General features: G+C 42.1%; 1 protein-coding gene and 1 long non-coding RNA gene across 3 annotated transcripts in view; one reads left to right on the top strand and one right to left on the bottom strand.

Moving 5' to 3' along the window:
- Positions 1 to 1,054: 1,054 nt before the first annotated feature.
- On the bottom strand, positions 1,055 to 5,322 carry LOC123975164. The gene is made up of 2 exons (XR_006825993.1): positions 5,068 to 5,322; positions 1,055 to 1,992 (listed from the first exon to the last, which is right to left on the bottom strand). It is a non-coding gene; the product is annotated as an uncharacterized LOC123975164 (long non-coding RNA).
- The window catches only part of hm13 (histocompatibility (minor) 13), a 19,226-nt gene continuing 10,759 nt past the window's right edge, over positions 4,187 to 12,653 (top strand). Inside the window, exons 1-3 of one of the 2 annotated variants that reach the window (XM_046056386.1) lie at positions 4,187 to 4,617; positions 7,243 to 7,278; positions 12,120 to 12,218. In XM_046056386.1, the coding sequence (XP_045912342.1) occupies positions 4,390 to 4,617; positions 7,243 to 7,278; positions 12,120 to 12,218 (363 nt within the window). In that variant the 5' untranslated portion in view covers positions 4,187 to 4,389. The remainder of the gene's footprint in view (positions 4,618 to 7,242; positions 7,279 to 12,119; positions 12,219 to 12,653) is intronic. The other variant, XM_046056387.1, reaches the window with a different exon arrangement.

The following is a 12,653-nucleotide window of genomic DNA, read 5'->3' as shown; positions in this document are numbered from 1 at the left end:
CCTCAGGTCTGTCCCACTCTGTACAGAAACTGATGTAAATATCTGCAACATGTCAGGATATATTGTAGGACAATCATTCATTCATTCATGTGTGTGTTTTTAATGTTCAGTAAAGTTTTCTATTTTGAAATTAAAATGCTTAAGATGTCATCATCATTACACACAATCCTCCACACAGGTTTCTATTAAATGATTTTTAATCCTTTCTGTAGTTTATTCACAGCTTCGTCTGGCACTGAATACTTTGAGTTGAAGAAATAAAATTATTATTGCTGAAGAACAAACTCTCACCACTAGGGGTCACCACAGAGCCAACAGGCTTAGTGTGTAAAACTACTTTAGAGTTTATTAAATGACCATATCAGAAGTTTTGAATCCGTTACAGGCTACTTCACACATTCACAGCTAAACATGCTGCTGTTTTATACATCTGAATTGGGGACAGACTGGGAGTAAAACTACTACTACTACTTTAAAAAGGCTGCAGAGCACTCACTGAGATTGTCATGATTGAACCATCTCACATCACATTAAGCCTCGACATAAAAATATCCACAATCCTCTCTGAGACAAAGAGCTGTCTAACTGCTGCTCTGGGTCAGCTGGCTGGCTTTAAAAAAAACCTCTCCAAACATAGAACGTAAACTAAGAGAGCAGCAACCTGGATAAAAAAATAAAATAATATATAAATGAACTAATAAAAACACAGCAACAGCTGCACCGTTTCATATCAAGAGAACGAAGGCAACGCAATAAATAATGCTGCGTGGCTTTACGTTTACACCAGACTGTTTCAGTGTGTTGTCTAGTAAGAGGTGAAGTAGGAACCTCGTCAGTGAGCATCTTATCTAGCAAATCACTAAAGACACATTCTCCCACACAAAATGTGATTTTGAGGGAAAGGATTGATTTGTTTTATCAATGGCAGACATTAAATAAAATTAGCTAATTTACATATGTAGATGTCTAAAACATTTATACGTGTGGAATGACGAGACAAAAACAATCAAATGAAAATGTTTAGTTTGGCTAAATAAAAGGGCACGACAGTAAATCACCGATACTGAAGTGATTTATTTCCCACAAAATCCCCACAGGACAGCGAACCTCAGACATTCAGAGCTTTACTAACGTTAGGCAGCAGATTTTAGATTCTCCACCAGCCTGTTTGAACACACAGTCACTTTACTCTTTAGCTCAGTTCTTTCTTTCTGGTACATTTATGAAACAGTAGCTGACCAACAGCATTTGCATTTCACTTCATTTTGATTCTGACCACACGTTGTATTAACACATTTAGACACATATCTACCGTTCAGCTGCATTCTCTCTGGATTTATTGATCTGTTTTTTATATCGCATACATTTGGGGTTTTTGAGGGCAGCTGCTTTGGATGTGAGTGTTTTTCTTTCCGTCTGCAGGCGCTGCTGTGGTTCAACTTGTTCCACCAACGAAGAAGACAGCAAGTTCCCTCACTGCAGTGATTTTCTATTTTTGTGAAGATGTGTCACACTTCAGCTAAACATGCACACTGGTGCCTGGCTGGTTTCACTTATCTCAGTCCTAAGGAAGCCGTTTGCTGCTCAGCCTCCCGGTGTGACTGCAGAGTGTCTGCGAGACAAGTTTGACTTGTTTTATAAGCATCCAGTAAGGAAACCGTGTTTGAGGACAGCCATGTTCAGACAACGCTCCCAACTTCCTGAATAGGAGACTTGAAAAGTAGTTTTAAAAGAACTTTTGCCAGTAGGTGTAGCTGTGGCTATATTTTATTTTAATAAAAAACATTTCCCTCCTCAGTCTTTTCCTCTTCTCTGCAACACACTTTGTACTTCCTTTAAGGGTTGTTAGATGGCAAACAGCGCGACACAGATGAGCAGGTGACTCGATGCTTCACTGCTTTTCTGCCTTTTAGGGGTGAATATTTGCTGGTTTTCTTAGTCTTCTATGATATTAAACTAAATGTATTTGAGCAGCAGCAGCACTTATGAAGTCTGAGGGGCAGACAAAAATTAAAAGTTAGATTTGTGCACACAAAATAGGTAAACATTCACTCAGAAATATGAGAGAGAAAGAAAGCAGATGACCCAAAACCTCAGAACCTGTTATGTTACGCCCGGCTTAGGAGAAACCTGAGCGCAACATGATGTTTCCTCTCTTTTCCCTAGAAATCATCAAAGTACCACAGAATATTCAGTCTGTTAATTACCTAACAGAGTAAATACAAAAAGAAAATGAACAAATACTTAGCCTGACTCCCTGGCCAGAGGGAGAGAACAATATTCAAAATAGAAGAAGACAGACTTTATAATTGTTATTAGTATACACATGGAGAGACGTCAGAGTGACGGGGCTGCCACTCAGTGCTGCATCCCCCGACGCGGCGAGAACTGAAGTTTGCGGACGACACCACCATCGTTTCATACAAGGATGAGACTTCATATCATTCCTAATTCATAATCTTGCAGAGAACAACCTACTGCTCAACGTCAGCAACACCAAGGAGCTGATCGTTGATTTCAGGAAGAAGGAGATAAAGACACACACTCCTGTCTACATCGGTGGAGCTGAGGTGGAGCAGGTGAACAGTTTTAGGTTTCTGGGAATCAGCATCACAGAGAAGCTGACATGGTCGTGTCACGTCTCCACGCTGATGAAGAAAGCTTAGAAGCGACTGGATTTCTTGAGGAAGCTTAAGAAGGCTAAATTCCTGTGCTAGGTTCTTCACAGAGGAGCAACAGAAAGCATCCTGACTGGGAACATCACTAAGATGGGACGTGCACGGCCCAGGACCGAAGGGCTCTGCAGCGGGTCATTAAAACTGCTCAGAAGATCATCGGTGAGGTGAGGAGCCTGCAGAGCCCAGAGGATACTAAAGCACAGTACCCAACCAGCCACTGCCGCACCGCCAGACTGCAGAGCAGCTTTTCCCCCAAGCTATCAGACTCTAAATCATCCTCAGCACTGCTCCACTGATTATAGTTTATTTCTGTTTACCATTTTATGATTGCTTTTGTATGACTGTAGGGTAGTTTGGGGTAAGACAGCCCCCCTAAGCTCAGTGTTTGCTGACACAAGAAAGAACATGTAATTTATTTTCTTGTATTTTGAGGATGGCTATGCCTATGGTAATATATTATAAAGTAAAATAAATAACTACAAATTAATTTGTGTTTAATTAAATTTATTTATTTTTTTTTAGGGAAAAGGCATTTTCCCCAGCTTTTGGGGGTTAGACGACCCCCTCCCCAAATTTTACAGCCTGTTGTAATGTGACAAATAAACCTACCTTCTAACCATAATACAGACAGGGTTAGGAAACATGTGAGGTCATATTATGCTTATTGGCTTTTTCCCCCTCTCCTTTATTGAGTTGTAAACCGTTATTGTGCATGTAACAGGTTTGAAAAGTGAAAAAGCCCAAAGGGAGTTCCGATCTCCCACAGAAAACTCTGCTCTGAACTGAAAACAGCTCGTTTGTAGTCCAGCTGCTTCATGATGTCACAGGGATGAAAGCTAAACGCGCCTCATATAACGCTCGCCAAGCGGCGACTCCGACACGCCCTCAGAAACAGCGAGCTGCAGCACACAGCTCTCCTCTCCCTTCCAAACACTAGCTACCCTCCAGGCAGTCAGTGGACATAAAGTTGTTCCTGTGATGTAGAGACAGAGCTCAGTTAAAACTTTATGGATACAGATTAATAACTCACCGCTCTGAAACTCTCGCTCCAGTCCATGTTGCCAAGCTGGTCGGCAACACGTACGGCTGAACCCGAGCTGTTTACCGGCTTCTCGCTGACCCGCCCTACTCTGCTTCTGATTGGCTAATAGTCCTTAACTAGGAACTGAGCATGTGCAACTCCCAACAAAGATCATTTAAAGACAAGATGTATCACTCCATAGCTAAAACGAAGCCTTCAACACAGAGTGAAAAGAGGAGCTGCAGCAATGTGCAGTATGACAAAAATATAACCATGTAAACCTGTTCTGGTACAACCTCTAAACAAGATGAAGAACCTGAAAATGAGCAGAATACCACCTCTTTAAATATACAATTAATTAAATTTAGATTTAAGTAGAATTCAGTTGAGATAGTGCCAACAGACTCCGATACGGTAGGTGGCGGTATGCACCTTTAAAGTCGCCAATAAACAGAGAAGAAGAGGGAGATGTTTACGGTCCCCGGAATCCGCGGCGGAGTGACACCTCCTGCTCGCTCCCCGCCCCCTCTGTGCTCACTGCTTTAGGAAACGTGGCCTTAGCGAGTCTCCGGCTGCACCGTTGTAGATGAATGAGCGACAGCCTCAGCTTCCACCTCTATCCGGTCTACCAGTCTGTACCACAGCACCAGCACCGCCCGCGGTCCCCTGAAAGCCCGTGTCTAAAGAACCATGTCTGAGGCAGAACCAGTCCCGGACTCGGCCCCGGAGGCCGCCGCCGCTGCTATCCTGGACGCCCTGAACGCCACGGACTCCAACGGGACCGAGGTGCTCAACGTAACGGCTAAATTCGTGGCCACCCCGGAGGGCACGGCGCTGGCATACGGCAGCCTGGTGTTCATGGCGCTGCTGCCCATCTTTTTCGGAGCCCTGCGGTCCGTCACCTGCTCCAAATCTAAGGTAACTGCACCGCCCAGCTCCGTGAACGCACCTCGGTGATGCGGTTTCACTTCAGCCCGTCCGCCGTTAGCATCCGCCGGCTAGCTTGTTCAGCTAACGGCTAGCTAACCGGTGATTGTCAACCGGTCTAAAATGTCTTAAAATAATAAATTCCTCAACTTAAACACGGATAAAAGTCTAGGATGTACTTACATAACGCTTTAAAGTTATTACCGTCAACACAATTGTAAAAATGGCGGGTTTCCGTTCAGAAATGAGACCAAACGGACGTTAACGCGACAGCTGTTTGTTTTTTAACGGTTATTTTCTGTTACAAACGAGCCGTTTGATCTTTTATACGTCAACTAGTTTCACACATCTAATTAGTTTTATCCTCTGTTGTGTTTAAAGGCTGGTAATGTCCAGTTTTCAAGGCCTTTTTAAAGGGTCGAAAACAAAAGTATTGTTTACTTGTGTTTATACTTTCAGTTGGTTTGTCCACTCGAACGGTCACCCAGGTGTTTCATTCAGGCTTCCGTACCCTGACGTGTGTGTTGTTTTTTTTTAACCTGGCTGACGCACCGTCGGGACACTTTCACAAAATCTCAATCAAACAAACAAAAACAGTAAATAAAGAGTTAAGAAAACAGACGACGAGCAAGAATAACTCTCTAAATCAATGTGTGGGATAAAACGGGTGGTAAGAGGAGGTCAGACTGCGTCAGGTGTACGTGGACAAGACAGTGGCCCTGTTTTGGGGTTTTTCTGTGGACATGCGCAGTTGTGGTGTGTGAGCTCACGGGAAAGACTCCTCTGCAGCGTGGAGCAGCTCAGTGTGATGAAAACAGGTAGGCGGTGGTGGGAGGAAACTCAAGTACATTTACTGGCTTCCAGGCTGCAACTAATGATTGTTTTCATTAATTAATCTATACTTTATTTTCTCCATTAATCCTTTAGTAGTTTAGTCTGTTAAATGTTGATCAGTGTTTCCTTGTTTTGTCCAGAACCCAAATATATTCAGTTTACTGTCATAGAGGAGGAAAGAAACCAGAAAATATTCACATCACAGAATTTTTGACACTTTTTTTCTTAAAAAATGACTCAAACTGTTTAATCGATTTAGTTGTTTGATCTATAAAATGGTGACAAATATTAATCAGGGTTTCCCAAAGCCCAAGAGATGACGTCCTGTTTTGTCATGAACCCAAATATATTCAGTTTATTGTCATAGAAGAGGAAAGAAACCAGAAAATATTCACATTCAAGAAGCTGAAATCAGAGAATTTTTCTTAAAAAATTAAATCCCAACCCGATTAACTGATTTGTTGTCTGGTCTATAAAATGGTAACAAATGTTAATCAGGGTTTCCCAAAGCCCAAGAGAGGACGTCTGCATGTCCTGTTTTGTCACAAACCCAAATATATTCAGTTTACTGTCATAGAGGAGGAAAGAAACCAGAAAATATTCACATTTAAGAAGCTGGAATGGAAGCTCTACTGTCTTTAAGTACAATTTTGAGGTAGTTGTACTTTACATAAGTCAACTATTAAATGAAGGTGTATTATTGTAGATACCTGGGAGTCTATAAAACCTGTAAGAATTAGCCCACCTTCAGTTTCAACATTCTTGATGGTTACACATTAATTCATCAATAATTATAATCATGTTATTTGGCATAAAAAGTCATTTTACTTTTGGCACTTTAAGTGTATTTTGATACTGATGACATGCCACAGTCTTCAGTGGATGATCAGAGTTTATAGTGTACTTTAAAATACTGTAAAGTCTGTAAAGGGGGGCGGGCGGGCAGTCGACTCTCACAGGTGTTATGCCTATTGTATTGGTTGCTCTTTAGCTTCATTTGAGGCTCTTTATAACATTATTTCTGCGCAGCTTGTGAAAGCGTTTTTATTTGTATGTGTCATCACCGTTAAATTAATTTCTACAAAGTTAGATAGATTTTTCTTTAATCTTCTACTAGTAAACTTTCATTTGAGTGAAAGCTGTCTGTGTTTTCTCTATAATGGCATTATTACTTGTGTAAAATCTGCATTAGTCTTTCGGATTGTGAAGGAAAATCCCCCTCCGGAGTCGTTAGTAAGTCGTGTCCAGGCCCTTACGTTCACCATCAGTAAGTGATCTACGTTTTTCTTGCAGGCCTGATCAGAGCCGTTTGAACCTTTTTAAGATACGTTTGCATGCAAAAGTGAAGAACTATAGATGGATAATTGTTGTTTTGAGTGGTGACAGATGATCATGATTGAAAATACAGGCTTTATTATAAGTGAGAGAGAGTACGGTGGCCAGCAGAGACAAAGTTTTAGAAAAGGTCTCGGTGTGGGTTTGAAACCGGCTCCTGTTGCATGTCGTCCTTCCTCTCTCCATCCTTCCTGTCGCTCTCCACTGTCGGCCATCTTGATTAATGAGGCCAGACACCATAACAATCTCTAAATCATTAAACCTGTTCTCCTCTCAGAGTTCAACAGTGATGATTTTGTTTCCTGCTTCTGACACTTGATTTAATTTTGGGCCGCTGCTTCAAGTCCTCCTCTTTGTTGCCGATCTGATCCCTCTCTCTCCCTGTCTGTCTGTTACACACCTGTCTGTCCATCCATCCTGTCTGTCCGTCCGTCCGTCTGTCTGTAGGAGCTCGGAGACAATGATTACGATTCTGGGTTCAGAGTGAGTATGAGAGCCGCTGAGATCACCGAACACACACACTCACTGCACTGTTTGTCTACAGCACCAACACACCAGCAAATGCATGAACACTGGGAGTGTGTTAGTGGGGTTTAATGGGACCTTTGGTGTTTGGGACTAATGTGGACAACATATTTTTTTTTATTGAAACTGGTCTAGTTCTGAGCGAGGGCGCTGCAGCAGTGAAACAAGGCTGCAATGTAATCCTTGCAGGTATTTGCGCCTCGTCAAACAGCGCTCCAGACTAACTTTCTTTTTGTCCCGAAAAATAATTTGAAAGGTCCTGAAGTTAATATTAAGTGACTAATAATAAAGTAACTTTACATTTACTATCATGGCGTAACCTGTGCTGAGTCGCATCAGCTGGGCGGAGATGATTCTCGCCTCTAGTCGACGTCTTTAGAATATACATTCAGTGTTTCCCACACGTTGTTGTGGGACTACGGATGGAAATTAGCTTGTAGCTACAATCCGACATGTTTACATGCATGTTTGTTCATTAACGTGTACTGTCCCAATCAAATAAATAAAAACATAGGCTTTACCTGAGCGGGCCGCATAACTGGTAGTCAATAGGTGCGTTCGAGATGACTTTGGCTGAGTTTCGCCGCCTCCATAGTCTAATGTGAGCTGCAGGTGACTGCAGCGGCGTGGAATACAATCGGGCAAAAGGTGGTTTGTGCAAACAGAGGAAAAACAACCGCATGCGCCGGACTCGGCACCTGCCGCCGCCTTGGTAATGTCATCTCATGGTGATGTGACATCATGGTCGAAGGTTTGCAGCGCCAGGTGTTGTGCCGAATTCTGCATGCCTGTCGAGAATTGCACGCACCGCGCGTGTGGTAACTCTTTTAAGAGGTGGACACAAATCTCAACAGGTAGCCTACAACATCTGTTCTGTGCATCCACCTGTTTAGGACCTTTTCAGACCCTTTGCTGTGCTCTTTGATCAAATGCGCTTATCACCACCAACGAATGCTGCTTCTACTAACTGTAATAAAATATCAACAGCTCTTAACGTTCATGAAATATATACTTGGAATCATTTACCCCACAAAGAATATTACAGCGTTTAAAAGCAGTATTTGGAACTGCACGCAATTCTCGGCAGGCATGAAAAATTCGACCTGTGAAAACTACCTAACGCTGGAGAAGGTGCAGTTATGGCTCTCACCCCGTTCATTTAGAGAGGGGCATGATGCCGTTAGTCTGAAAAGTTACCAAGATGGCTGCTGAGTGGTGGGACTTTGATTTAACACAGCGCTTAGTTTTTACTGCTGCATCAAGGATCCTCTTCCTGTCATTTTCTATCATCTACCTTTTTCTTTCTTTCTCCCTCCCCTCCCCTCCTCTCGTCTGTCCCAGTTTCTCTCTCAGGGGAGTAGACGGAGGAGAATATAGATGGAGGTGACTTTCTCTCTCAGGGTCTCCTGTCAGTCTGCTGTAGTCATTTCAGATCCGAGTGTGGAGAAACAGGAGGAGGATAAATCTCAGTACTAAAGACTGATATACTCACCTTTATGTCAGTGGGAACTGAGGCTGTGCCGGTTTTAGAAAGAGTATAAAGGTCAGGTCCTCAGGGCGGTTGTGGAGTTGCTCTTTACAAAGTCAACAAGTCTTATCTCTGTCATTTTTCCATCAACGCTGTACAACCCAAAACACTGATCTCATGATGGACTCTATACAGGACATTGCTTCTTCCTGGTTAGTGTGAATTTTAAAACCTGAAAACCGTTAACAAGATGGAGGACGCTGTGGTCGGAGTTGCGTTTTAGTCAGTGATTTGTTCCATTTATTAGTTACGCGCTGTTGCTTATACCTCTAACTTATCGGGCTTTAAAAAAAAATAAAGAGGCTGTAACCAGCGCTGCATTGGCTCACGTGCATTCAAAGTTCATCTTGTGTTCAAAGAGTGGCCTACCCTGAAGGAGGAGCTAAAAAAAGTCCCTCAAAACGGCGTTCTAAGAACCAGGACCTGTTCCCAGTTCCTGCAGTGCGGACACAACAAAAAGGGGGCGGTTCCCCCAACTGTTTTATGACCGAGGCTGCCGTCATTTTGACAGACAGGGTCCTAAAAAAATTGTTACCAGTCATTCAATTTTTTAACGATAATTAGCCATACAGCCTATTTAATAAGGGTGTGCCTCTTCACTGATCTCACGATTCGATTACGAATATCAGGTCAACGATTCGATTTGATTCCTCGATGCATCAGGATTAGGGTTGGGTATAAATTAAAATTAGCAATAGAGTACTTTATTCGATTCCTTACATAAAACCACCTGTTGAAGCCATAGTGGCTTATTATTATTTTTAGATTGTTGTAATGGACAACCAAGGTTATCCATTTTATTTTTCTTGTTTGAAATAACTGCAGCATAAAAAGTATTGGGGAAAGTTGTATCACATCACTCCTCATCCTAATTCGTTCAGCCTCACTGGTAGTATTGGCCTATAAGAGGAAAGACTACAGCTTGGGAGTGATTTTATTTGTGAATGAGAGAGGAGTGAAATAGTTTAGTGACCAAATAAGTTGTGGGAAACAAATTTAAGTACGTGTTTTACGTGTTTTGAAAGTAAACAATGGAAAATGATTTTGTTTTGTTAACTAAAGATCTCTGGGAGCGCTCTTTCCTTTATTGGTGAGTCGCAAACCTCCGAAAAGACGACAGGCACAAGTATAAAACGAGAAAGCAGTCCGTTTAAACGAGTCTCTGAACTACACTACAGAGAGGAAAAGAGAGGCTGCACGTCTAGCAGATCAAACAAACTACACCTGAACAGCCGCAGCTGCAGCCGGAGGCTCCGTCACTAAAATCAGCTGATTGATCGGTGACAGGTGATGTGAATAGCAAATAAAAATGTACAGAGACGTGTTAGATGATTGCAGAAGATGAAACCAAGGGAAAGCCAAGCTTGTGGTGATAAACTTACAACAGTGACGAAGTTGATGAAGTTGAGCTGAAGCCAAAGTAAGCCGCAGTCCTCAGCTGGAAATGTGACCACGTGCGTTTGTTGTTTCCTTTTTGGGCCGTGAGTTGTGACCTCACAGTCAGGAGTTAACTGGCTGTCGGCGAGCTGCACCTTTTAACTCGCCTCCAGCTCTCTGTAGCTCAGTTAATTCCTGCTAATCCACCCTTTCACCCAGATTCTTTGTCTTTATAACTGTTATATTTATAATAACAAACAGCTGTTTCCTGTGCAGGATCGCTCATTTCCCGTTTCACATTTCACGTGTGATTTCTTGACAAAACGTGGTTTGGAGACCGGCTTCGGGTGACAAGGCCGCTGTCAGCTCCTGTAGTCTCTTTGTACTTCTCAAAAGTACTTCTTAAAGGGGTCATCGATGAATCGTTGAAATAATCTATAGAAGCTTCGAATACTAAACTCATCGTTAGCTGCAGCCCTACACAGAACATGAGGATTATTGCAGATGAAGATGATTTTTCCCTCGCTGCTGCTGCTGGATGATAAACGTTATCAGTATTACTTGCTCGTCCGTCACCTTCCGTTGCAGCAGGCCCTCTTTTTAGGCTGTGTAGGTGTGATACAGGTGCTTATTGACAGTGTTGCATGTGAGTTTCTGGACTTCACAGTAGAGTCTTAATCTGTCAGAATGGACTTGTTTGGATTATTGTCTTTACACTTGTTTAAAGCACTTTGTAACTTGTTTTTGAAAAGTGCTCTACAAATTTATTATTATTATTCTAATAATAATGATGGACAGCCTTCAGATTTTTCCATCATTGTTTAAAAAAAAAAAAGACAGAATATTCGGTAATGATGATAAACGCTCAGTTTTGTTGCCCTGTTTGTCAGGGGAATAACCAAGACCCTAATTTTACAGGACAGCATTTGTAAAACTACATGAAAGAAAACACATTTAAAAGGCCCTTTTTTATTAATTAAAATAATGCTGAATGATGGTGTTTTTATCCAAGGCACAGTACTTTTAATGATAGTTGTGGTTAATTACTCAACAAACACTCTCATCCGGTTCTAAAAGGACCCGTTTCCTAAATTTCTCAACCCGAAAATCACTAAGGTCCGAGCTTATCGATACTGCTATCGAGACTAGCGGGTCAGAGACGTAACGCTGTGTCTCGAGCGTCAAATCTGATTTAACTTGCGTTTCAAGTTAAACGCGGAGGAGGAGGGACTGATACAGACTGATGGTATTCTTTCTAAACGTCACTCACTATTGTGATGTCAGATTATACGTTTTTATAGTGATTTTGCTGTTGTAGAAACAACATTTAGCTGCATTTCAAATATTAAATTCATTTAAAAACAACCAGCGCACTTGAATATTTATTTATCACAAGTCAAATGTCATCTCAATATATAACCATGTTATCGCACATTGAATATTTTCCTCACACCGTGCAGACGAACCTCATGCCCGTTGGGTCTGGTTTTACCAAATAACTGTCGCCAAATAAAGAATCGGCTCATCAAGCAGTCTCAGTAAGGGTATCAATAACGATTAACGATCCCCATCCCTACAACAACGTAATAGCTGAGATCTGGGAACACTGACCTCACTAAAAATAAGTCAGACGTGTCGGGAAACAAAAGCAGTCGGCGAATTGCTGTTTGTTTGTTATGGATAGTCCTCAGTAGTGTTTGGACTGAACTAACTTCCTGTTCAGGTAAACTTGTTGTTGGTGGTGGAACTTTTCTAACTTTTTTGTTTAAACTAAGTTTAACGGAGTTCGTGTTGTTTTGAGTTGACTAGTTGTTCAGCACGTTTTCACTAAAAGCCACCACCTCCCTCTTTAAATGAGCTCCCCCTCCTCTCTGTATTTATCTCTCCTCCCCAGAATTCAGCAGACATGCCAGAGACGATCACCAGTCGAGACGCAGCGAGGTTCCCCATCATCGCCAGCTGTACTCTGTTCGGGCTCTACCTCTTCTTTAAGGTAATTCGGGGTTTCCTCAGCCATCCTCCAGGGGCCTGGTGCCAACTCTCTGTGTTGGTCGCACCTGCACATGATTTGGTTGCACCCCTTTGGTGTTAATCAGTGACCGCTGGTAAGAGGTGTGGAGGGGCTCAGTGTTTCGGGTGATGCATCAGTCCCTGCAAGTTTTGTGTTTCTTTCTTTTGGTGTGCAAATTCAAAGTTTTAAGCCAAAACTGTGTTGACCAGGTAACAATTTTATAGTTGCCTGCACATTGGCCACGTTGCCTACAACATAAATACAGCACTGCACTCCCACTTGTACTGTAACCACCTGATCCCCATCTGTCCACTGCAGAGGCTCAATGCACAACATGAAATGAGAGTATAATGTTCATTTAATAATATACTGTTAGTATAATATTAATATTTTTATGTATTAGTATACTGTATAGCT

The sequence above is a fragment of the Micropterus dolomieu genome, linkage group LG08 (assembly GCF_021292245.1).
Source record: "Micropterus dolomieu isolate WLL.071019.BEF.003 ecotype Adirondacks linkage group LG08, ASM2129224v1, whole genome shotgun sequence".
Taxonomy (NCBI): Eukaryota; Metazoa; Chordata; class Actinopteri; order Centrarchiformes; family Centrarchidae; genus Micropterus; species Micropterus dolomieu.
The sequence above is the reverse complement of the archived record's forward strand: the minus strand, read 5'-3'. Positions and strand labels throughout refer to the sequence as shown.